The sequence below is a fragment of the Equus przewalskii genome, chromosome 10 (assembly GCF_037783145.1).
Source record: "Equus przewalskii isolate Varuska chromosome 10, EquPr2, whole genome shotgun sequence".
Taxonomy (NCBI): Eukaryota; Metazoa; Chordata; class Mammalia; order Perissodactyla; family Equidae; genus Equus; species Equus przewalskii.
Genome location: NC_091840.1, coordinates 14,254,208 through 14,281,398, shown reverse-complemented (window position 1 = coordinate 14,281,398; position 27,191 = coordinate 14,254,208). Strand labels below are relative to the sequence as shown.

General features: G+C 37.6%; 1 protein-coding gene across 1 annotated transcript; it reads left to right on the top strand.

Annotated features, from left to right (window-relative positions):
* Window positions 1-427: 427 nt before the first annotated feature.
* PSMD12 (proteasome 26S subunit, non-ATPase 12) lies at window positions 428-25,378 on the top strand. The gene is made up of 11 exons (XM_008516406.2): window positions 428-752; window positions 7,588-7,647; window positions 7,734-7,862; window positions 11,776-11,883; window positions 13,481-13,585; window positions 17,096-17,245; window positions 17,334-17,468; window positions 18,340-18,452; window positions 19,123-19,297; window positions 21,626-21,703; window positions 22,876-25,378. Exons 1-11 carry the CDS (start codon window positions 645-647, stop codon window positions 23,083-23,085), a joined length of 1,371 nt encoding a protein of 456 aa, XP_008514628.1. The 5' UTR covers window positions 428-644; the 3' UTR covers window positions 23,086-25,378.
* Window positions 25,379-27,191: the final 1,813 nt, after the last annotated feature.

The following is a 27,191-nucleotide window of genomic DNA, read 5'->3' as shown; positions in this document are numbered from 1 at the left end:
TAAGAATCGAAAGTCTCGCATACGCGATCCCCTTCAATGCTCACAAGAGTCCTCTAGGGAAAGAATGAAATATCTTTCTAAAGATTCTTATCAACGCAGTGGATTATAGTAAAAACGAAAACAAACAAAAAATACTTTGTTATATTACTGAGAAGCATAATCTCTTTTGAGATTTCAGAGATGTCACAGATTAAGCCACCAAGATTCTCAACCAGGTGAAACCTTAGACCTTTTTTCTTTAGGGTGTATTTCAGCCCGCTCACAGAAAGATGAGAAAACCGAGAGCCAAGAAAAGTTAAGCGACTGGCCCACGGTTCTGAGAAATCATAATATTTCACAGGAAGGGTGTAGGAATATACGGGATGGCCTACTTCATCACACTAGCTTTTCTCACCGCAAACTTCAGATGAAATTCTATCAAAGACCAGACCGGAAATAGACTGAAGGGGCAACTCCGCCTCCCCGCTCCGCCCCCCAGGGCTGTCCGCGGCAGTGCCTGACTGGCGGCCAGCGCAGGGGACCTCGTGGGGTCCTTCGTGCGGGCTCCCGACGCACTGCCTGAGAGGGTGCGCAGGCGGCTTCCGGTGTGGGTGACGAGTGGTGGCCGAAGTAGAGGGACATCAAGGGACGCTCAGGCAGGGACCATGGCGGACGGCGGCTCGGAGCGGGCTGATGGGCGCATCGTCAAGATGGAGGTGGACTACAGCGCCACGGTGGATCAACGACTGCCCGAGTGCGAGAAGCTGGCCAAGGTGAGGGGAGGCCGGCCCGCTGTTGGCGGGCGCCAGGGGCTGAGTCACGGCGCGGAGCTTCCCTAGGCCTCGGGGGCCGGCAGGCTGGAGCGCACACCCTGCACTGCCTGCCCAGCCCAGTTTGGGCCTGCATGAATAGGAGATCCCAGGTCTGCCCGAAGGGAGACTCCGCAGCCGGCGTACGATAGCGCATACAGCTTCCTGAACGCTCCCCAGGACAGGTGGTCACTTCGTCCCCTTAGGAGTTGGGGCCCCATAGTACTCTTTGCCTTTTCTTGGATTCTCCTTAACGTTTAGTTTAGTAGTTTCCCCTGGGTTAAGGCCTCTTCAGCATTCATGCTACATCAGAGAGTTTAGTTCTATTGCTCTTGCTGAATCAGTTTATGTCGTTAAGCTGTTCATGGATCACGGCGATGTGCCTAGCCTTTGGCCAGGAGAAGGGGCAGGAAAGTGATAGTCCGAAGGTGATTAACACAGGACCCCTGTCCTTAAGGAGTTTGTATACGTAAGGCTTTAGGCAAGTCACGCGTGGTGGTGAGTGCCATATAGTATTCAAGTGTTACTGGAACACAGAGAAGAAATCTCTTCTTTCTTACGGGTGGGATAAGGGAAGGTTTTACAGAGAAGCTGACGTTTGTGTTGGGCCTTGAAGAATGAATAAGATTGGGGTGAGGAGAAGTCATCCCTGGAGCAGGAACTACAGAAGTCAACACAAATAGGCATTAAAGTGCAGAGTAACCTAATCAGGGGAGCCCATGAACAGTAGTTCCCAACTGCTTATCTCCATGGAATAGAAACTTAGCTTGATCCAAACATTTATCATGCCCCCTGCTATGTGCAGGCAATTTTGTGCATCATTTTACATACAAAGAAACTAAGGCTCAGAGTTATTTGTCCAACATTCCAGTAGTGATAGGTAGAACCAGGGATCCAAAGCTAAGTTTGCCTGACTAGGGTTTGGGTGGTTCTTGAATCAGTTCCATCATGAGCTGTTGCTAAGGATTATGCTGAGGCCTCATTAAATTCCTTGATCAATCCAGCCACAAACATTTATTGCTATTCACCTGGGATGCATTCACTAGTAGGGTTGTTTTTGTCCCTTAAGGAGCTTACTACATAAGTACATCAAAGTGTAATAAATTCAGTGGCAGGAGGAGTGTCAGTAATACTTCACATTTAGCTCTTAGAAAGAAAGCTTTTTAATACTTCCCTTTTTTCCAAGAAAGAATTTAGTGGGGCTTTGCAAAAGACGAAGATAGGAAAAGATAATAAAGTTGATACACCTGTGTTTCTTAGGTTCCGTACACTTGTTACAGGGGAGCCATAAATTCGCTTCTGAGCTTTCTAGCAGCTACTGTAAAGAAACGCCATCAGTTACATAAGGGTTGGGAAACTCAAACACCTCCAGTGCCAGGCAGATAACGACAGCTGACATTTATTGAGAACTTTCTATGGTGCCAGGCACTCTTCTAAGTACTAACGTGCATTTAGTCATTTAATCCTCAGCTTAACGACATGTGATAGGTATTATTATTATTCTTATTTTACAGACAAGAAAACAGTCTGAGAAGTTGAGTCACATGCTCCAAGGTCTTACCTCTAGTAAAGTGGTGGAGCCAGGATGCAAACCCAAACCCCTGACTGATTCTAGAGCTTGTGCTCTGACCGTGCTGTCCTGCCTAGTGAGCCAAGGGTAATGAAAACCTGAACCTCTGAGCACCTGCCCGGGGAAGGAGGGCAGTAACACCTCACCTCCAGTTTGTCTTTGCCAATTGGGAATGAAGGCCTAGCCTTGTCAACTCTTCTAATTTGAGAGAGAAAGCAGGAATGGATTTTTATATAATTGCCTCAATATTTAGAAGGTGGACGTTAACCTGTTTTAAAACACTATTTGAGCCCGTAGCATGTAGATCAAACAAAACAACCTACAGGCCAAAGTCAGCCCCTGAACCACCACTTTGAAATTAATAGATTGACAGTGTCTGTAAGGAAGAAACCATTTGCTTTAAAGAAGCACAGCTATTCCTAGTGCTGAGACCTGGGAGGAAAAACCTCCCCTTTACCAATTTCTTCTGATAGTCTGCTGTGTGCTAGACCTAGTCAGTGCTAGACCTTGTGGGAGGTAGAAAGATGATTACAGAAGCTCCTGCCCTCAAGAGCTTACAGCCAGCAAGAAAACAATAGTTCACCTGCTACACCTGTTCTAGAGATCACATGCGTTTATTTAGGATATTGTCGTCATGTTCAGGACAGTTGAAGGGACTTGAAAACTCAGATGCCAAATACCTTTGTAGGTGTTAAATGAGTAATGGAAATGTTTAAAACGGAGTATGGGGGCCTGTTAAACTATGTATAAGTAAAGCCGTTTGGGTTTTTTAGGCTAGCGTGCCTGTTGAACAAAACAGGGTGTGGTTGGATTGTTTTTGTGGGGAGGGAGGTCGGGGCAAGGGTGCTGGGGATGGGATGCTGTAAGGTGTTTATTTGTTTATACAGACCCACAGTTTTCAACTTTTGGATTAGGTGGTTGTCTTATAGTCCTAGTTAATTTTTTTAGATATGTTTCTCTATTTTGCTTTTTATTCATCGTAATATATTATTTTCTAACCATTCTGCCAAACATAAGAAAATACTTACTTAAAGCATTGCATTTCTACATTGGAATGTATGGAACACTTTAGCATACATTCTTTTGTTTTTTTATTTCGAGCCCACCAATAAAACTGAAGAAAGTTTTGTTACGTTTACTCTACTTGTGAGAAAACTAAGGTTCAGGCAGCTTAAGTGCTTTATCGAAGGTCCAGAGAAGAACCAGATCAAGTCCTGTCTCCTGGCACTTGGTATAGTGTCCTTTGGCTACGTCCAGAACCTCTCTAAAGGAATAGCACTTTTGTGCTTACTTTCCTTAAGACTTTTTATTTTTTTATTTTTATTTTTTTTGAGGAAGGTTTGCCCTGAGCTAACATCTACCCCAAACCCTCCTCTTTTTGCTGAGGAAGCTTGGCCCTGAGCTAACGTCTGTGCCCATCTTCCTCCATTTTATACATGGGTCGCCTGCCATAGGATGGCTTGACAAGCGGTGCAGTGTGACCACGCCCGGGATCTGAACCAGTGAACCCCGGGCCGCTGAAGCAGAGCACGTGAACTTAACTACTGTGCAACTGGGCTGGCCCCAAGACTTTTTAAATTTTTAATGTGAAAGACATTTAAAGATAAAAATTATATGTGTATAGAGACTTCATAAGAATGTATCAGGTGAGAAAATTACATATAGCAGAAGCCTTCACAAGTAAAACTGAAGTCTGGACCTGGGTGGTAAAATTGCTAAATCTAGGCCGTTTGAATCTCCTACAGTTGTGACCTAGTGTAATTCTGTTTCTGTGTCCTAAAAGTCACTTAGCAAATAACAGCAGACACTAATATTTACTGCTGTGTGATTTCTCTATAATGTTAGCTATTATGATGATGATAACGTACACACTTTGTTCCAGGCATACCTTCATAGGTGTTGCTTCAATCCTTACACCAACCCTGTGGGGTCGGAACTCTTACGCTCATTTCACTGAAGAGAAAATTGAGGGTCAGAGAGGGGAAGCGTCTTGCCCAGGTAGAGCTGGGGTTTAGACCCCAGCAGTCTGGCTGCAGAGCCCGTGTTCTTAACCGTTACATTCTACTGCCTCTGTGATTGGTATTTGAGGACCCTGCATCAGGTTGGTGAGATAATAAAAGTGATATTAGTTCTTGATAATGATTATTGCTTCACCCTTGAATTAGGGAGTTAAAAATTAATCTAAAGAGGGCCTTTTCTGAACTGTGAAGATGTGGCATTTAGCACTTTTTAGTACACAGAGGGTTATATTCCCTGCACCCCCACTCAGCCTCACTTTTTGATTACAATATATTTGGCCCGTAGTTATTTGGGGCCTACTAACATTCTTAAATTGAATATATCCTTTGGTTCTCCTTCCTCTAAATGTGTTTTCATTTCATTTGGTCACCTGCAGCTTCTTCTCAGGGTTAATATTAAAAATAAAGAGGAGATGAAAAGTAAAACAGTTTATTGGTTGTTAGCAGCATAGGCAAAAGACTCCTTTAAGAAATAGATTATTTAAAATTATTGGATTGGCATTAAATTTCAACTATTTGTGGTTAACTTTTTCTTGGCCTTTTTCTTGTTTAGGTTGTTTAACAAATCCTTAAGTGATTGGATCCATTTACGAGTTAAAGGACACGAACATACAGAACTTACAGATACTCAACATATGTTGATGTTGAACAAACTCTTTAGTCATTTATCTCATTTGCAAAGATTATTTTAATGAGAAAAATGAGTTGCAAAATTCACATGTTCTGACAAGTTGGTTTTGATAGCTCTGCCCATCTTGTTTCTTTGAGTTGAAAGGCAGCATTGAAGAGGTGGAATTTCAAGAACTATGTCAATAGATAGGAAGGGAAGGAGGAGGATGTTTAGCTATAGGATTGAACACGCAAGATTGGGAGAAAAAAGTGGGATGATTAGAGAATTGGGAGTTGTATTTAATGAAGTTAATGGTAGTGTCCCTCAAATAGCGCTGAATTGAAAGCCATATAACTTGTCACATCCTGTTTACTGTAACAGTAAGAATCAGAAATTGTAAGCCATTAAGATCAACTGAATAGTTCAGGTCAGTGTCGATCTCCTCAGCGCATACTGTGTACAAGTTGGTGCAAGGGAAACAACAGTCAAACAAGGTCCCAGCCCTAAAGGAACTTACAGACCACGTAGGAGGCAAGACATGACATTAATAACTATGGTACAAGGTATAAAGGAATATGTCATAATACCTTCAGAAAAACGTTATGTGCTTGGCTAGGTACAGAGCATTGAGCTGTGTGGTGAACAGTATAGACATGGTCCCTGCTCTTACAAAGTTTACATTCTAGTGAGATTAGAAAAACAATAAATATTAAAATAGAAAAGAGTTTGGGATCGGTGCAAAGCAGTCAGTGGGCTTCAGTGTTGAAGAAGGAGATGCCAAGTGACTACTGCGTTTCTGAACTGACATTTAGTGTTTGATGCCTGCAGACCATGGCTCTAGAGTGGTGTGTGATTCTATTACATGTAGGATGCAGTTCTTTAAAACTCATACTTCTGAATTAAAGTACCACATAGTAACCTACGCTCTGTTGATCACAGTCACATGACTAACAGTAATGGCAAAAGTGACAGGGAGTGACCATCAATAAACAGTATTTTGCATTTTAACTCTTTTTTTCACTAGATTTTGTTGCCAGATAGTAATCTTTTTCCTAGGGAAATTATTTTGATCAAAGCAAAGGTGTGATTTAAACTAATATGGTTTAGTGTATCGGAGGGAACGTTGGACCCGGAGACAAGAGCCCTGGCTTCTGCTTCTCCTGATTAGTTTGTGGCTGAACTGTTGGGTCCTCATTCTTTAATCTCTAAAATGAGGAGATTGGATTAAATCGTCTCTAGCAGTTTTCCCAGTTCAAAGATTCGTTTGATCTTTTCTGATTTATTAGCCTTTAACTTTGGAGTATTTATAGATTTGTTCTTTGTTCTTCTCCCCTAATGGACATTTAGCCAGCATTTATTGTACTCATGAATTTATAGAGCTTTCAGAGCTGGTGCTCCCCTTTTGTATAGGAAACGTTAAAATACAATAGTAATATATGTTTCGTATTTAATTAAAATAAGTTCAAACAATGGCTATACAGTACATATTCTATGATGCATAGAAAATTCATATTTTTAAGAGTTATGTTGGAAAATATGGAAATGATATTTTGAAAAGTCCAAACATTATTTGTGCCCCTAATTCAAAAGTTGTTTAATTAGTTTCTTTAATCAGTAAAAGAGTAGTTCTCATGTACTGTCCATGAATGCATTAAGATAAAACATTTTTTCATTTATGGTAGAAAAAACATTTCTAAATAAACCCTTTCTCATCTCTTCCAATTCATTTACAGTTATTAATATTAGTATCTTAAATACGTACAATTTTTGTGCTGTGGATTGATTTTGTTTTTATCAAAATGTGTGGTTCCTAATAGGATGGCTTATTTTAGTCCTGGTGTATTATCATTTAAGTTTATATTATCTGAATTTTGTTATTCCCGTTTCTTAAAGTATGCCCCGGGGAGAATGTTTTGTTTGTGCATATGAGATAGAAGATATTATCAGTTGTCAAAAGGAGTGTATTTCAGTTAGAACAGTATCTGCTAAGAGCATGACTTTTGGTATAGCATGCATGGGAATTCTCAGATGGTCTTCATTTCCTTTAAGCACAATTACTGATTTATTTTTAAAGTCGTTGAAAAATTACACCAGAGTTTTCTATCTTTTTAGCACCAAATGTCCTTTGATTTCTCCTCAAAACTTCATATTCTAAAGTATTTGTTATGGTGAATTTATAAGGAAATCATTCTCCCGTTTTTATTTGTCAAAGACACATGTTTAAAGTCTCTATTCAGAACAAGATAAACAGATGTTACGCTGAGTTGATAAATTAGAATCCAAAACAAAGACTTGATGTTTTCCTCAGGTGTTAAGTCATTGTTGTTCTATGTTCAGTTTCTTTCAGGCATTTTGAAATGTTAAAAACAGTTTGTGGGCTCCAAGTTGGGAACCACTAACTTATGGAATCCACTAGAGAAGCAAGCAAGCATTCACAAGAAAAGGAGAAAAACACAACAAAAGTAGCTATGAGGTGGTCCTTTTCCTCAAGAATAGCCCATTGATTTTTCCTTTTCTGTGTCAGAAACATCTCATTGAAGACTAGTTATTTGATTTTGTGTTGGTGGTATTTTCATTGTTCATTTGTATCTTTTGTTTTAGGAAGGAAGACTTCAAGAAGTCATTGAAACCCTTCTCTCTCTGGAAAAACAGACTCGTACTGTGAGTAGATTATAGTAAAAACCTCAATTACCATTCATTTCATTTAACATTGTTCCATTAACTTCCATATATTTTCACTCTTCTAGGCTTCTGATATGGTGTCTACATCCCGTATCTTAGTTGCGGTAGTGAAGATGTGCTATGAGGCTAAAGAATGGGATTTACTGAATGAAAATATTATGCTTTTGTCAAAAAGACGGAGTCAGTTAAAACAAGTAAGTTCTTGATGGCTCAAAAAACAAATTTAATTAATTTTTTAATTGTTTAAATTTACATTTAAATAAGGACTTTTAGAAAACAGATTCTGAATCTGTTTAAGATCTGGGAAATCAACATTACAACGTTTTAGAGAGTTTTTAAAAATTCTATCCATGTTCTCATAACAACTGCTTTTATTTCTGTTTTTTCTTTTAGTCTTCATATATTTGCATATTTGTACAAAATTATACTGAGTTTCAATGCAGCTTTGTTCTATTTTTATGTTGCTTCATAGCTTAATGTTTATTGTTTTAAATGGTTGTATTATAACCCATCAAGTTGATAATCTATAATTTACTTTAATCATATGTCCTTTATTAAACATTTAATATTGAACTTATTTGTGAGGCCATTTTCAGACAGATTATTTCAACTGCTCATTTTGTTTAAATATTATATATATTCTCTTATGGTGTTTTTTGAAGCTGGATTTTTTGTTTCCCTGTTCTTCCACTTGAGATATATTTCAGTGATTCTCTGTAGAAGTATTTTTATACATTTATATCTCATCTTTAAAATGCTGTTCCCTGGGCCAGGGCCGGTGGCCTAATGATTACGTTCAGCATGCTCTGCTTCAGCAGCCCAGGTTCGGTTCCCAGGTGTGGACCTACACCACTCGTCTGTCAGTGGCCATGATGTGGTGGCTGCTCACATGTGAAAAGAGGAAGATTGGCAACACATGTTAGTTCAGGGCAAATCATCTTCAAAATAAATAAATAAATAAAATAAAATGCTGTTCCCTGAGTAGCTTCTGGGTTTTTATTTTTTGTTTTCAAGTAGTAAAGATAACAACATTGTAAAACAGGGTAGTAGTGGAACCAAAACCAGAAATATAGGGTTCTTGTCCAAATCTCTTATTTTATTGATTAGTCTACTGCTAGAGAGTTTAGTATTAGACTGTGTTAAATTATTTTTTGCAAAAAACAAAGTTACTGTAATTGTTTCTTTTTTTTTTTTTTAGATAATTTTACATGCATATAAAATTCGTTGTTAAGAATTAGCATAGAGGGGCCGGCCCGGTGGTGCAGCGGTTAAGTGTGCATGTTCCGTTTCGGCAGCCCGGGGTTTGCCGGTTCTGATCCCGGGTGCAGACCTGGCACCACTTGTCAAGCCATGCTGTGGTAGGCATCCCACATATAAAGTAGAGGAAGATGGGCACAGATGTTAGCTCAGGGCCAGTCTTCCTCAGCAAAAAGAGGAGGATTGGCAGTAGTTAGCTCAGGGCTAATCTTCCTCAAAACAAAAAAGAGAAGAATTAGCATAGATTTAATTGAGGCAAGCTAGTACATGTGAATGTGAAATTCATTTAAATATGCATTGTGGTACTCAGTTCTGTGGTTGAGAGACCAAAAGACAAATCATCATCATCTTCTGATTTTCCAAGACATTTGCTTTTGGGACAGTTTTGAAAGGGCTATTTAATTAGAAGTCTTGGAGCAACCTGGGTTAAAATAAATAGAAACTTGTATTTTATGTAGTATTAGTAAATTCAAAGTATGTATCCGAAAATACAGATTTAATTTCATAGAGTCATAAAATTTCAGATCTAGTAGAAGCAACTGTTTACTCTCTTCTTTCTTTTTTTATTTTTTTTAATTATGGTAACATTGGTTTTTAACATTATATAAATGTTCAGGCGTATGTCATTATATTTTGATTTCTGTGTAGACTATACCATGTTCACCACCCGAAGACTAATTACTATCCATCACCACACACATGTGCCCTGGCACCTCTTTTGCCCTCCTCCCATCCCCTTCCCCTTCCCCTTTCGGTAACCACCAATCTAATGTCTATATCTTTGTGTGTGTTTTTTGTTGTTTTTATCTTCTACTTATGAGTGAGATCATACAGTATTTGACTTTCTCCATCTGACTTGTTTCTCTTAGCATTATACTACTCTTTTACTCTTCTGATGGAGAAACTGAGATTTATACGTAAGGCTCTTGGAATGTGAAGGAACGTGCAGTCTATAGCTCTGCCCTCAAGTAACCTATAGTTTAGTATGGAATATAAAGCATAAGTCATCAATATATGTCTTTAACAAGTATTCTAAGATTGATTTTTTTAAAATAAAAAAATTATACACATACACACACGCAGAGACACTAGGTAATACCTAGTAGGTAACCTAAGAATAGTGAAAAGTGCTAGGAGAGATGAAAGGTGCAAGAGAAAGTTTTTGATGAGGTTTATAAGGGAAGGCTTCTTAGAGAAAGAGGAGTTTGGGCCAGTCTCACCGCTGGACTGGAACCCAGGCTACTGCTCTTCACTATAACATACTGTGTCTTCATAAATGTGGAAAGTGCTTCGGGACTCAAAATGGCTCTTTCCTTTTCCTGTAACCACCTTTTACCTAAAACTTTTGCTTTTTGCTTTATCAGACTCAGAAAGTAGTGATTTCTTTTTAAAGTAACCTTTGCTAGATTGCTTAAAATTAGTGGTTTCTAATTCACTTGAGCCCAAGGGAAAGCCTCACCTCAGCCAAAACCTCCCCAGTGACTTACCTGCATTTTTTTCAGAGAGCAGCAGGATGTTCACTTATCATTATAATATTGATGTAGTTGTTTTTCTTTTACCTCATCTGATTTCTGGTAATTTGTTTTTTTGCACAGCTCTTAGAATTATCAAGTTATATGCCCTTCTAGAAATCATTGCTATAATTAGTTTTAGAGGGATCATATGATTTGTGAGATACTAGGTGTCCCAGAGCCTTGCATTTATTGAAAGAGTTATATTTTACAATAAAACCTGCACTTTGGAATGCCTGGGTCTCTGAACAGCCAGTTTTTCCAATAATTAAAAGTCTAACCTGAGCTACACATTAAGTGTTTTTCAAGGAAACCTTTGCAAGATGTACTGTGGGTTTTGTTTTTTTCCAGCTTTATTGAGGTATAATTGACAGCAAGATGTTCTGTTTACTTTTCTGCTATCTTAAAATATGCTTAATATATCTTAACATTTTCTTGATGACAGAGAGTCCTAATATTATTATCAGTGATTATGATATACTGTTTGGAATCTAGATTAGCGTTTGGCAAACTGTGGACCATCGATCGAATCCTACCTGCCACCTTTGTAGACAGTTTTTGAAACACAGCTACGCCTTTTTATTTTATGTTTTCTATGGCAGCTTTGGAGTTACAAAGGCACAGTTGAATTAGTTGCCACAGAGACCGTATAGCCCACAAAGTCTAAAATATTTACTAGGTAAATATTTACAGAAATTTACAGAAAACTGGGCCTAGATCATAGAATGTTAGAGCTAGAAGAAATGTGGTCCAATCCACTTATATTATCTGTGAGGAAACTGTGGGCAAGAGATGCTGTGGCTTCCATTGTCATATTTTACTGAGGTGTAGGGGTAACTGTGCCCCCCCCTCCTCACCCAGACAATAGAGCTGTTTCACCTCCTGCCTCTGCCGCCAGCTCTTTTTTCTCCATCACAGTATCTGCTGGTCATGGCTTCACTACTGTCACAGCTACTATTGAACTCTGCTTTTCTCTTCCCTTTTTTTCCCCTTTAGTCTGCTACCACTTCTTCCATGCTTTTCTACTTGGCTGCAAAAAAGCTAGCTAGCAAGATGTTGCCAGACACACCTCTTCCAGCTTTCCTTTTGTGTAATCAGATCACCATGTAGTGAGGAGGGGTCAAGTCTTTGCATCTGAGGTTTTCCTAACCTTTATTGGTTTATTAATGGGTATTCAGTATGTCTTAGCTATGGGGGAAGATTTTGACATTCTTTTATAAGCATTTCACTGTCTAGAATTGCTTGGGAAGACCACATTTGACAATAGCACTTCCATCAATAAAATACTTTCCTTGTGTGAGGAATGAATTTTACTGAGGAATGGTTTTTATTATTTTAGGCTGTTGCAAAAATGGTTCAGCAGTGCTGTACCTATGTTGAGGAAATCACGGACCTTCCAATCAAACTTCGATTAATAGATACTCTACGAATGGTTACAGAAGGAAAGGTGAGTTTTCTATTGGTGTAACTCAACAGTGATAAGTACTGTCTTATCTGTATTCAGAGATACTTATATATTTAGACATTTTATATAAGTATGTATGTATATTTCTTTTAAGATGAAATACACAAAATGTCATCACCTTAATTCAACCAGTATCTTTGTGCATCTCCTTCTAATATTTTTCCATATGCAAATGAATTTATTTAAATAGTGACGGTCTTGGTATATCTAGATTTTTCTAGGAATTAATGATCTTATCCAAAATTTACATGTGGTAATAATGAATTAAAGATAAGGTTAATTCTCTGGCCTAGATTTGTTTCAAAAATCTATGGGATAGCTAAGGTTTCACTCTAATATTTAAATTAGTAGAGTATGTACATATAAGGTTACTTTTCAAAATCTCACTGTCTTACCAGACTCTGTTTGTATTTCTTTTGATGCCTATTTTTTTTCTCCCTAATCTCATGTTTCTCTAAAAAGAGCAAGTGTAAAATGGTGACTGTGGTAGATGTTTCTTCTTTCTAGATAGATTTTTGTGGTTGGAGGACAAAAACTTCGCTTATATTTAACTTATTGCCTCTTTGACTGTTAGTTCAGTTCAGTAAATGTTTAGTGAGCACCTGTGTTGTGCTAAGTCCAAAGTGAACAAGACAGTCTTCTTTAGCTCAAAGAGATCAATCGTAGAAATAGTTACTGTGCCGTGTTGTGACGGTATCAGTGTGCTACAGTTCGCCATAGCACAGAGGGACGGGGTGACTGGCTGGGGTACCCAGGAAAGCCTCAAAGAGTTGATGACTGCTGAGCTGCCTTTTTAAGAATGAGTAGAAATTCTACAGGGCCCATGGATAGGGAGAAGGGTGTTTTAGACATTGGGGAAATTATATACAAAGATATCGAAGTAAGAAACACATTAGTACGTTTAGGAAACTGGAAGTAGTTATTATTGGAGATTAGGTTTTTGGGGTGGAGTGGAGAAAAGTGGTTGCTGCAGAGCAACAGCTAAAGGGGTAGGCAAGCCTGAGCATGAAAATTAGTTCTCGAGACACTGTTAGGCTGTAGTCATATTTTTAATGTTTAATTTGTTGGAAATTATAAATCCACTAACATTACGTATAGCTGCAAAAAATGCTGATAGTTTTATTCCTTAGCAAGATCGGATATTTTTAAAGAAAGTAACCTTGTATTTAAAGGTAAGTCACAATTAGGATATTGGTTGAATTATAGATACCAGACTGCTTATGGTCTTTGTAAAGTGTGTTATTTTTCTAATAATCCGTTCTTTTAAAGGCACTTTCCATTTTCTGTGCCATTTAGTAGCTTGTGGTGCTGTTATTTGTTAAACAGCGATTTCATATTTTGGTTCTCAAAGCAAAGCTGCAAAATATGGTTAATGTTTTATAGACACATTTTCTTAAAAATTAGGTGATTGTGAAATGTAAAATGTCACGTGGCTCTCTTTGTACACGGAGGATAAAGTGTACAATAGCTGCAAGATGAATACCCTTACACCTAGTTTGAATAATGTTTCAGTTCTACCTTTTAAATGTTAACACATTTCTGTAGGAATTTTGATAATATCAATTTCTTGCATTTGCAGATTTATGTTGAAATTGAGCGTGCTCGACTGACTAAAACATTAGCAACTATAAAAGAGCAAAACGGTGACGTGAAAGAGGCAGCCTCCATTTTACAAGAGTTGCAGGTAAGCTGCTGCGTTGTATAGTGCGTAAAACTCTATTTGTATTTAGTCAGCAATATTTTCTCGTGAAAATAGCTTATTTTGGCACCAAATCACTTTTTTCCAAACCACCAAGATTAAGAGCAAGTACAGTAGATGATGAAGTTATTCATGTAGCTTGAGAATTATGTTATTATGGTCCCAACTAAATATAACTGCTAAAAAAGGTTTGAAGAAAAGTTATGATCAGCAAATCAGTCTTGATTTTGTGCTATTTGAACATTTTATTTCTCTTTGAAATTTAAATAAAATTAGTAATCATGTACTATTTACTTGTACATTAGGAATTTGCTGTTAATCATTGGCTTAATTCTTACTGAATATTTGATTGGTGGTCAATTGATTTAACAAAGAAAAATTGCCTCATAATTTACCATGTTCAGGACATTTTTTTTTAAAGATTGGCACCTGAGCTAACGTCTGTTGCCAATTTTTTTTTCCCCTCCTTCTTCTTCTCCCCAAAGGCCCTGGTACATAGTTGTAGATTCTAGTTGTGAGTGCCTCAGTTGTGCTATGTGGGATGCTGCCTCAGCATGGCCTGATGAGCGGTGCCATGTCCACGCCCAGGATCCAAACCAGTGAAACCCTGGGCTGCTGAAGTGGAGCATACAAACTTAACCACTCGGCCACAGGGTCAGCCCCAGGACAATTTTTAAGAGAGAACTTAAAATGAGAAAGCAAAGAGCCAAGAAGTGCAAGGAAAACCATAGATTCTCTCACTAGAAAAATGTACATGAACTAGCTCAAAATTTTTCTCATAAGTTTAGCCCATCAGTAATACTGGAAGGATTTTGTTTGCTATGCGTTTTCTTCGTTCTTTTTTTTAAACATGTCCTATGTTCTCTATATACTTTATCTCATTTAGCAGTCACACACAACACTATTTCTATCCCCATTTTTCAGCCATGGAAACTGAGACTCAAAGGAGTTCAGTAACTTGCCTATATTCATAGCCTAGAAGTTTGGATTCACACTAGTTCTGTTTGACTTCAAACTTTTTTTTTTCTTTTTAGTTTAAAGACTTTATTTTTTAGAGCAGCTTTAGGTTCAAAGCAAAACTGAGTGGAAGTACAGAGATTCCTCATATGCTGCCTGCCCCCCACCCACACAATCACCCCTGCTCTCAACATCCTGCGCCAGAGTGGTGTCTTGCTTATAATTGGCGAACCTACATTAACACCTCATTATTGCCTGAAGTCCATAGTTTACATTAGGTTCTCACTCTTAGTGTTCATACATTCTGTGGGTTTGGCCAAATGTGTAATGACATGTATCTACCATTGTGGTATTGTGCAGAGTGGTTTCACTGCTCGTAAAAATCCTCTGTGCTCTGCCTATTCATCTCTCTCTCTCCCTGGTGACCATTGATCTTTTTACTGTCTGTAGTTTTGCCTTTAACACTTTTTTTTTTTTTTTTTTTTTGCTGAAGAAGATTCACCCTGAGCTAACATCTATGCTAGTCTTCCTCTATTTTATATGTGAGTTGCCACCACAACATAGTCTCCAACAAGTGGTGTAGGTCTGTGCCTGACAGCCAAACCTGGGCCCTCGAAGTGGAGAGTGCCAAACTTCACCACTAGGTCATGGGGCCCGCCCCCAAACTGTTTTTTAACCAGGATTATGTGCCTTATGATTCAACATCTCCTGTGAGATATTCTTGCCAAGAAGATTAACCTTGATTATATAAAGCTTTTGGGGGTAACTGCCAGTTTGCAGGATGCACCAGAGGCAGAGGGGCCTGTTAAATGACACCACAGGGACAAAGCTAGCAAAACTCAGATTCTGGGAAACTATAGGACGATTGACTTGATTTCGCCAACAAATAAATGACAAGGAAAAAAAAACATAAGAAACATATCTGCCAATTGCAAAGTATGAGCCTTATTTGGATTCCGATTTGATTAAAAAAAGTAAGTGAGACTATTGGAGATTAACTGGCTATTTGGTAAGATGAGGAATTGTTAGGTATGATAATTTTTTTTCAGTTTATCTTTTAGAGATACATACTGAAATATTTGTATGTATGTTGTCTGAGTTTTGCTTCAAAGTAATTGATACATGGAGAGTGGGTAAAGATGTATAAATGGAACATTGATAGTTCATTGTGTGTGTTTTTATTTTCCTTAAAAAATTACATAGAAGAAGACAGTGAAATAAAAACATTTTCAGACCAAATTATAACAATAATAGTCTTACTTCATTCTACTTTCAAATGTGTCATTCTGGATTTTGTAAGTTCGCTTACAATATATGTATACCAAATATTATATTAGGAACTTTTTCGTGGCATTTGATAGAATTGATTCTCTGCATGGTATGTGTGTGCATCTGCTGTGACTCTGTATTCTGCATCCATTAGGAGTCACATCAGCCTTGATAGCTGAATTGAAAAAGACCAGTGCCTCTTTCATATAATGGTTTTAATCAGTATATAAATAGAAAGCTTGCAACTGGTGTCATCCTTTTTTTGTATTTGGAATTGTAATTTCCTCATTAGCCCTTAGGAAAATACAAATTAAAACCACAATGAGATACCACTACATACCTATTAGAATAGCTAAAATTTAAATAATATTGACAATACCAAGACCTGGCAGGGATGCAAAGCAACTGGAACTCTCATAGATTGCTGATGGAATGCAACATGGATGGTGCAGCCACTCTGGAAACAGTTAAGCGACTTATCAAATTAAACATACACTTGCCGTGTGACCCAGAAATTGCATTCCTGGGTACCCAAGGGAGGTGAAAGCTTATGTTCACACAAAACCTATCCACTAATGTTCAAAGTAGCTTTGCTTATGATAGGCCAAAAGTGGAATCAGCCCAGATGTTCTTCACAGGTGACTGGATAAATTGTAATTCATCCGTGCGATGGAATACTACTCAGCAATAAAAAGGAATGAACTATTGATATACACAATTCGAATGAATCTTGGTATTCAAAGCATTGTGCTGAGCGAGCAGACAGTCTCAAAAGGTTGCTGCTATATTTGATGCTCTTCAAAAAGATAGCTGTAGTGATGGAGAACACATCATTGGTTGTCAGGGGTTGTGAGTGAGGGAAGCGTGATATAAAGGGGTAGTGTGAGGGGGTTTTTTGGGGTGGTAGAACTGTTCTATATCTTTTTTTATTTTCTATTGCGGTAAAATTGGTTTTATTACATTATACAAATTTCAAGTGTACATCATTTGTTCTGTATCTTGATTGTGGTGGTAGTTACACAAAGCTATATATATGTTAAAATTTATAGAACTTTACACCAAAAGAAAGAAAAATCCATTTTACTGTATAATAATTTTTTAGTTGTAATTTCCTGGAAGAAAGTAGCTTTTTATCATTGTCAGTGCTCTTCCAATATGCATGAAGGTTCTTATTATTTATCAAGGGTGAATATTTTCATATCTTTAATTTTGTTGCAATTTTAAGAATTACTGACTATTATAAACTTATTTGGGGACTTACTTTGCTAGGTGGAAACCTACGGGTCAATGGAAAAGAAAGAGCGAGTGGAGTTTATTTTAGAGCAAATGAGGCTCTGCCTAGCTGTAAAGGATTACATTCGTACACAAATCATCAGTAAGAAAATTAATACCAAATTTTTCCAGGAAGAAAATACAGAGGTAAGCATATGTCTTATTATAAGTTTGCTTTGAAAGTGTTTGGGAAAAAACTTATAAACTCCAATATATTTTGTCAACTTTTTTTCAGAAATTAAAGTTGAAATACTATAACTTAATGATTCAGCTGGATCAACATGAGGGATCCTATTTGTCTATTTGTAAGCACTACAGAGCAATATATGATACTCCCTGTATACAGGCAGAAAGTGAAAAGTGGCAACAGGTAAGAATATATTCTTATACTTGACAGTGATACTTATTTGGAAGAATTTGCATTTTTTATTTATTTGAAATAATTTTAATTTCAGTAATTATATGCAATTGTATGGTGCTGCTTTCTATTCAGTATGTTGATAATTCAGTTTATCCTTACTGATTCAGACGAATTGTGATAATACTCTAAATTATTTATTCTCTTTGAAGGACTGTAGGCTTACTATATAAAATATGTACAGCAGGGCACCTGCTAACAAAAGTTGCAGATAAAGACCTAGCACTACTTTGGAAAATTATTTTACAAAAACTATTATAAATAGTTTATATGATATTCCACATTTGTGCTGCCAACTTATTATAAGAACTTTTTCTTTTATACATTTGTTTAAAAAAAAAAATGTCAGCCCAGATAGTAATTCAAATTAGCAAAGATTTACTGTAGTGGTTTTATGAAAACTAAATGTTACAGAAAGACACTATGAACAGAGCAGCCTGGTGGCACAGCGGTTAAGTTCGCACATTCTTCTTCTCGGCGGCCTGGGGTTTGCTGGTTCGGATCCAATGTGGACATGGTACTGCTTGGCAAAAGCCATGCTATGGTAGGCGTCCCATATATAAAGTAAAGGAAGATGGGCACAGATGTTAGTTCAGGGCCAGTCTTCCTCAGCAAAAAGAGAAGGATTGGCAATAGTTAGCTCAGGGCTAATCTTCCTCAAAAAAAAAAAGAGCAGCCTGTTATGATTTTTTCCCCATAAGACTTTTGGATACAGTATTGAAAACGAATATATACAATTATTCCATGGTTTTTCAGCTCTTCCAAAGTTTCCATTTTGTTTCTAATCTTGCATATAATCTCTTGTGTTGTGCAACTTTTTTAGGCTCTGAAAAGTGTTGTCCTCTATGTAATCTTGGCTCCTTTTGACAATGAACAGTCAGATTTAGTTCACCGAATAAGTGGTGACAAGAAGTTAGAAGAAATTCCTAAATACAAGTAAGTACTTTTATAATTAGTATAGTATATCTCAATAGAAGCACCAGTTTGAAAGAAAACTGGTTAACCTAAGTGTACACTTCTTAATTGGTTGCAGATAGATGGTATTAGAGAATAAAACTAGAGATAATAAAGTGGCAGAATGTTTTTCAGCACTGCAGTAGAAATTAATATAATGAGATTGTAACATACCTCGTTCTAAACCACCGATCAAGTAGAATATTTCAAGCTCACTTTAACAGCTTTTGGTTCATTAACCATTTGATAAAGTTTTATCAGTAGTTTAGGGCTTCGTGATTTTTCGAAGTAAGTACTTCTGGAAATCTGTTAAATAAAACAGATTTACGCTTCATCATAAGCACAGTGGGCTTTTATTTTTTTAAAGCTGTTTTTCTTTTATCCGTGTCATTAGTAAGTTTACAGTGAATTAGTCCAGAGATTGGCAAATATGATATAGGAGAGGGCAGAATGTTAAGTAGGGGAATGCTCTATTCAGAATTACTGTGGGAAAAAATGGTAGTAAAGTTGGTAAAATATTATCAACTCATGTCTCGTTCTACAAATAAAAATTTATAAAAACAGTCTTTGTTGATGTTTAAATATTTGCTATTAAGTTGGATGAAACTTAAGTTTTACATATTTGGAATATTAAGTTTTATGCAATTTACAGGGATCTTTTAAAGCTTTTTACCACAATGGAGTTGATGCGTTGGTCCACACTTGTTGACGACTATGGAATGGAATTAAGAAAAGGTTCTCTTGAGAGTCCTGCAACTGATGTATTCGCTTACACAGAGGAAGGTGAAAAGAGGTGGAAAGACTTGAAGAACAGAGTTGTTGAACATGTAAGAATCTAGCATAATGGAGATGACAATTTAGAAGTAAACTTTGGCAAATCTGAGCATAAATTCTTGTTTCTCAAGTTTGATAATCAGATGTTTCTTTTGGATGTTATTTCTTTAATTCATCACTTTAGGATTTTTTTCCTATGCCCAGTGTAGTAGTGATGTAAATTTGTTGCTCATATGTTTAGTATATATTTCCCAAAGCATATCAGAATTTATCTAATTCCTTTTGTCTTTTTTCCCTCCTATTTTTGGCATTTCAGAAAAGATAACTAGGTGTTAGCATGCTTCTTCTTGAGAGGACCTCTTAAGAATTCAAAATATTTTATAAACAAGAAGAAATTCCTTAAGAATGTGAGGGGTGGATGGGGATGAGGGGACTGTTTTCTGTCTGATACTCACTTGGTAGTTTTGGAAATGGGTAACATGTCTTAAACCTGACCCTTGATCTTGGTGTCACTAGAAATTGAATTAGTTAACATTTGTTCACATAACAAACATTTACTGTGAGCCTTCTGTGTGTCAGATGCTGTACCAAGTTCTAGGACACTTGGGAGGATAAGACATGGTCCCTGCCTTCACAAAGCTTAAAAATAAATCATAGGGGAAGATCCATTTGCAAATGAAAGTGTTACAGATATTACGGTACAAGTATATATAGAGTATAAGGAGAGAGTGATTCGTTCCACCTGGAAGAATGGTCTGGCTAGCTATGTAGGAATTGACATGGGAGGTAAGATTTATCAGGAATAGGTAGTTAGCAGACAAGGGAGGGCAGTCCCTTTAGGCAGACAAGATAGTCTGAGCAAGGGCGTGGACGCTTAACCCAGCAGGGGTGCTTGGGGCCTCCAAGAAGAGGGCTTAGTGAGAAAGGAAGTTGGAGATGTAGAAACGGTCTGGATTATTATAAAGATTGTACACCCCACTAGTGAAAACTTTTAACTGAGAGGATAATGACCAGGCTTGTATTTTACAAAGATTCCTCAGGGAGAAAGTGTAGAGTGGATTTGGAGAGAGAAAAGACTGGAGATGAGAATAGTTAAATGATGGGCTCTGGGGGCTTGAATTAAGGCCGTAGCTGAGGTGTTGAAGAGGAATGAATGGAATGGAATTATTTTAAGGAAGAAAATCAATAGAATTTGATCGTTGATTAAATTTAAAGGATGAAGGAAAAAGTGGGGTCTAGGGTGATTCTCATGCTTCCTGAGAGGTTGGTGTTGCCATCCACCCTGATGGAGATGGCAGGAGGTGCAGCTTCTTCAAAGATGAGTTCATTTGGCCCTGCCCCACTCCCCCATCCAACTCTGAGAGCGCTGCTATGTTGTCAGTTATGTTAACATTAAGAATAATAAAGGGGGGGGTGGGCGGGGCCCCGTGGCTGAGTGGTTAAGTTCATGCGCTCCACTTCGGTGGCCCAGGGTTTTGCCAGTTCAGATCCTGGGCACCGACCTAGCACCATTCATCAAGCCATGCTGAGGCGGCTTCCCACATGCCACAACTAAAATATACCAACTATGTACTGGGAGGCTTTGGGGAGAAGAAGGAAAAATAAAATCATTAAAAAAAAAGAATAGTAAAGGGGAGTCCCTCTGTCTAACTTATCACCATTTCCAGTGAGGATTAGGAAGTTCAATTGCAAGTTATCTTTAAGTAGTTATAATGATGATTAACTGGTGTTTTGAGATGATTTTGATCATTTTTTGAATTTTAGCCTTTGAATATTTGTATATAATTATAAAATCTTAACTTAGGTTCTTGCATTTAGCAAAAATATTTTAGTACAGTTATAATTTTTAACCACTAATTTAGTTAAGATAAGCCTTATATTTTGACTATACATATTTAAAAAGGTTGTAGAGAGTCCTCAGAATAACTTACAAATAACTGCAGAAACCAAAATTTCTAAATATTTAGTTTTGTTATTGAAGTTTAGAGCCAGCTTCATTCCATTGATGGGCTATAAAAAAATAAAAGCTCTGGGGGCCAGCCGGTGGCTCAGCGGTTAGGTTCGCACCTTCCTCTTCGGCAGCCTGGGGATCGCCGGATCAGATCCCAGGTGTGGACATGGCACCCCTTGGCAAGCCATGCTGTGGCCCGTGTCCCACATAAAAAGTAGAGGAAGATGGGCATGGATGTTAGCTCAGGGCCAGTCTTCCTCAGCAAAAAGAGGAGGTTGGCAGCAGTTAGCTCAGGGCTAATCTTCCTCAAAAAATAAATAAAATAAAAGCTCTGAGCCTTAACTCAACCTATTTGGATATGGAAACAGATGGACTTTTAGACTTACTGACAGCTGTTCTCTGTCCTCCCTGCCCTCTCTCCCCTCCCCAGAATATTAGAATAATGGCAAAGTATTATACAAGGATAACAATGAAGAGGATGGCACAGCTTCTGGATCTGTCTGTTGATGTAAGTAGTAAGCATCATTGTTTGAGTTACTTGCAGTCATTTATTTTGATTATCGGTTGACTTGTAAAAATTGAGTGAGAAAATCAATTTTGTTTTATTATTTAATTTTAAGTTTGGGTGGTAGAAAGTTTCCCCAAGCTATCCTGAATACCAAAAAATAGCCTACATATCAAGTTTTATAGTTACATTGATGTTATTTATAACTGGTTAAAGTCTTCACTTAAAATGATGGATTAGGGGCTGGCCTGGTGGCTCAGCAGTTAAGTGCGCACTTTCCGCTTCGGCAGCCCGGAGTTCACCGGTTCGAATCCCGGGTGCAGATGTGGCACCGCTTGGCAAGCCATGCTGTGGTAGGCATCCCATATATGAAATAGAGAAAGATGGGCACGGATGTTAGTTCAGGGCTAGTCCTCCGCAAAAAGAAAAAAGTGAAAAAAAGATGGATTAATTTGAAGTCCAAGGTCTTTATTTCTATAGTAAATATATCTAGGTTCCCAAAAGTGAACTGTAGAAATAAAAGATGTGAAGGAAACCTGACTGCAGTTCCCCTGAAAAGGTGACAGGACATGTTAAAGGAGGATTGTAGTCAGGTCTGGGTCCATGTTGATAAAATATATGACACCAAAGAGATGGGAGTCAAGTGAAAAGCCGTTTCTTTCGCCAGGAGTTGTGACAGTTTAGCTGAAAGAGAAGAATCACGGAGTGTTAGGGTTAGAAGGCTTGATCCTTGATTAGTTCGTTAGCTCTTCTCATTTCTGGATGAGGATACCAGCGGCCTTAGAAATAAACTGCCTCATCTGTGGCTACATAGTTGCGAAGTGGCAGAGCGTATATTCTAACCAAGCATTTCTGGAAACACTGTATAGCACTGCCTTTTAGGGGAAAACATTACAGAGAAGAGAGGACGCCAGCTTGCAGTTGGCAACACGATCTTGCCAGTGCCAGCAGGATTGAATCCGCAGGCAGGCAGCTTCACACTCAGCCCTGACTGCGAGGGGGCTCATTCTGTTCAGTCCCTAGACTCTCAGTAAAATAAGTCCATAATGAGAGGAAATCAGTTGCTAACTGTTAATAACGAACTTTAGCCCTTGAATGAAGAATTTAAAACTGCTTTCAAGTTTTACTGTCTATAATTATCCTATTTTAATCTAATTTGTCTTTCTCTCTTGCAGGAGTCAGAGGCTTTCCTCTCAAATCTAGTAGTTAACAAGACCATCTTTGCTAAAGTAGACAGGTTGGCAGGAATTATCAACTTCCAGAGGCCCAAGGATCCAAATAATTTATTAAATGACTGGTCTCAGAAACTGAACTCATTGATGTCTCTAGTCAACAAAACTACACACCTCATAGCCAAAGAGGAGATGATCCATAATCTACAATAAGCGTCCCGGTGCCTTAGTGCTTTTAGAAAAGAGTTCAAATTGGAAGTCTTTAAAAAAAAAGACTGTTATGGTGTATATGTTGGGGTTTTTGTTTTGTTTTGTTGTCTATTTTCAGCTTCTTTGTCTAAAATTTAAAAGATAGTGGATATGTAGATTGAGAATATGGATATCCAGCTCCTTTCAGCCCTTCAGTCCCCTGATTTCATTGTTAACTTTGCATTTGCAATTGGTGCAAAAATATAATACGTTTCTGTTGTCTCAGTACTCAAAAAATTGTGTCATAACTTACCCAAATATGTTTTTCTATCATTTGAAACCTTTTGAGTTATTTGTTTCATTCAGCTAACAACCATAATTATGATAAAAGCAGGATATGCATGTTTACTTTCTATGGTTACCTGTGTTTGTGAACATTTTGTGGGGTAATGATTTAAGTGTTTTTTAAATAAAATAAATTCTGTTGTAAAGCTATCAATTATTTAGTAGAATTTAAAAAGAAAAATAGAACATATAAGGACATTTGGGATAAAGTTGTGATTTGTGGAGAATTTGCATTTTAGTATTGTGGCAGAAAGTCTCCAGGTTGAGTGTGTACAGGCCTATCCAGTAGGCTGTAGGCTTAATTTTTGTTTTCTTTGAGTCAAACTGGTTTCAATCCCAGTAGCCTTATTTTCCCCCCTTTCCCTGACTTGACCAGTTGTTGAACAAAATCATCTGACATCGTGTTGACACAGTTTAACACACAAAGTCGTTTTTATAAGACTTCTTTGTGGCTTTAACTCGTAGGTGTAATTACATCATTAATGCTTCCAATTCATTATCTCTTTATAGGAACTTTCGTTCCATTATAGCAACACTGGCTAACAACCGAAAATGCTGTAACAGTGACCCCCCCCCCCCGAAAAAAAGACGTCTGGCCTCTTAACAAATGGTGTAATATTAACATTTTTTCACAGAGTTAAACAAAAGTAGTTTTACTGTCAAACGTTTGTGATCAATTAATATTAACAAATTTTGGAAGTTTTTAATTTGATTTATTTCAGAGAAAATGGAAAAATGAAATGTTAGGAGGTTATTTTAAATGATGTTTAAGTGAGGAAAGTATGAGGTCTGCTTTTTAAAAAATACAAATGAAGAGAGGGGAGAAAAGCGTTCTGGAGACAGCATTTCTCATAATTCATTTTCCATGTAATGGTCACTAAATTGCCCTATTTCATGATCCCAGGGCTGAGGACAATTGTGGGACCTCTCCTGTTTATGCCGAATCATTGTGAATAATAAGATGGTACTAATCTAATTTTATTCTTTGGAAATTTAATGTATTGGTCACAATTAATAACGTCAACATCTGCTATCACTTATCTTTAAAAACTAACCAAAGGTATGGCAAGTTCTGAAACATGAGAAGTTCGTACTAGCAATAGGAATATGGTTTTAATTTTCTTTTGAATGAGAAGGATAGAAAATAAAATCATTTTTGCATTGTTAAGTTGTAAATCAAGTTGGGGCTAATTTGAATCTAGCTTCTCATTAACTTCATCTCTCTCGAGACTCATTCCCCTTGTACTGGCCAAACCTAGTCTCTTTGGCCCAATATGATGCTGTTGTAAAGATTTCAGATGCTCCCCTTCTTTGGTCTTTATTTAACATGTTCACCCTCAAACTAAACTGTGTGTGTGTTCTGATTTGGGGCCATTTGTGACTGTCCCAGTGACCAAATCCCACTTGATTAATTGCTCATCCATTTCTTTTTTTTTCTATCCAAGCAAACAAGAGTTAGTACCAATTTCTTAGTGTGACAAAGAAGAATCCATTAGCCTAGGGCAGTAAAATATTTGAGATGTTCAGAACCCCAGATCCTCTCTCACATTTCAGACCTAAAGCTGGCGTTCATGAAAAGAACTACTTTGAAGTATGAAGGAGATAATACTTGACTCATTATCATTTTTATTAGATTACTAACCAGCACGAGAGGTGATGAGCCACTGTTTCTTCGTTTTTTTTTTTTATGAAACACCTTTTACCCTTTTATTTCTATATAATTTCTTTTTATTTTAGAGTTCAATAGCTATTTCTGTAGTTATCCTCAATTTCCATATGCTTATTATTGAATTATTGAAAAACTCATCTTTAAAATTCATACCGTTCCATTCTATCTCTTATAAGTGTTAAATGTATGATAAAAGTACATATTTTAAGTTGTTTTCAGCTCCTGGATATAGCTGCAATAAAAAGCACTAATTTGTGGGTGTTGAAGAAAACCTGGAGAATAAACTCATACTTTAAAAGATCACTTCTCTTTTTAATCTCTTACTATTTAAAACAAAAAGCCATAGATAATTTTCATTTTTCTTTCAAAATCATGTTCTCTCTCTAAACCTATTTTTAAGCAATGGGAAGACATTTTGCATATTTGTTTCAAAAGCCAACTGATTGGCCCTTTTCCCCTGAGTTCTTTCTGATTTGGGGTTAGTGACAGGCCGTGCCTTATTGCATGCTTGACTTTTGGTTCTCCAACTTATTTCACATCAGAATCACCTGCAGGGCTTGTTACAACACAAGGGTGCTGGGCCCCACCCCCAGAGTTTCTGATCCAGTAGGTCTAGGGTGGGACCCAAGAATTTGCATTTCCGAGAAGTTCTCAGGGACTGAGGGTGCTGCTGATCCGTGGACGACGTTTTGAGAACCACTCCTCTTGACACTTGCAGTAAACGCTAAAAACTACGTTGAGTTTTTTAAAGACGTTTTTGTGAGAAAAAAATTGGGAACATGGACATCAGTAAGGTTAGGATTGTACTGCATGATGCTTATCCAGTGCCAATTGTTTTCGAGTCCACTGATTTGAAAGTCTGGTTTTATCCTGCCTCCTGAGATGTTGAGAAACGGTCTTGATTTTTGAGTGGCTGTAAAACAATGTCCCTCACTTGGAGCTTAATATTTACTATGTTGGAAAAATTGAATGACATCTCTTTGAAGATTGCAAAAATTTCATCATGCTATTTTCTCTCTCTAAGATTGGGAACCATGTTTATCTTTGTATCCATCATTTCTGTTACATAGTTGAAACTTAAATCCTTGTTGAATGAAATTGTTTCTTAACCAATTAATCTTTTTAACCCTTCATTATCATACCTCGCTGGAATTTTGCTTTGATCCTCACTTCCAACTTTATATTACCCTGTAAGCATACCATTCAGTGGTGTTAATTACACTCACAATGTTGTACAACCATCACCACTATTTCCAAAACTTTCATCGCCCCAAGCAGAAGCTTTGTGACCATTAAGCAGTAATTCCCCATCCTCCCTTTTCCCAGCCCCTCGTAACTTCTAATCTACTTTCTATGAATTTGCCTACTCTAGATATTTCATAAATGGAATCACACAGTATTTGTCCTTTTGCATCTGGCTTATGTCACTTGCATAATGTTTTCAAGATTCATCTGTGTTGTAGCCTGTGTCAGAATTTCATTCCTTTTTATGGCTGAATAGCATTCCGTTGTATGGCTACACGACATTTTGTTTATTCATCTGTTGATGGTCACTTGGCTTGTTTCCACCTTTTGGATGTTTTGACTAGTGCTGCCATGAACGTGGGTGTACAAGTGTCTGAAGTCCTGTTTTCAATTCTTTGACGTATATCTGCATATTGGCTTTAAAAAAAATAGATTCCAAGAAAATTGTAAAGATTGTGCAGAGAGGTTCTTGGTACTCTTTGCTCAGTTTATACATTGGTTTTTAAAATCGAAAGGATCCACAATTAGAAGGACCTACAACTAAAAATACACAGCTGGGTACTGGGGGTGCTTTGGGGAGAAAAAGGAAAAATAAAATCTTTAAAACCAAAAGGATATTTATGTACAAAGGAGTGCTGTAGAGCAAAGAGGGACCGATTTCTGCCAAAGCTATTAATGTCTTAAATCTCATCCCAGCAACCATGATGACAAGTTCCACCAGAACTTCTGTTCTCTTGCACCTACGTCTGAGGGACCAGAGTCATGGAATAGGGACTAATTGTGATCGGTTATCAGACCATGTGGAGCGTATAGCATGTGCATGAGCCCAAGGAGAGCAATTAGCATTAAATAAGGCACTCCTATCTTCCTA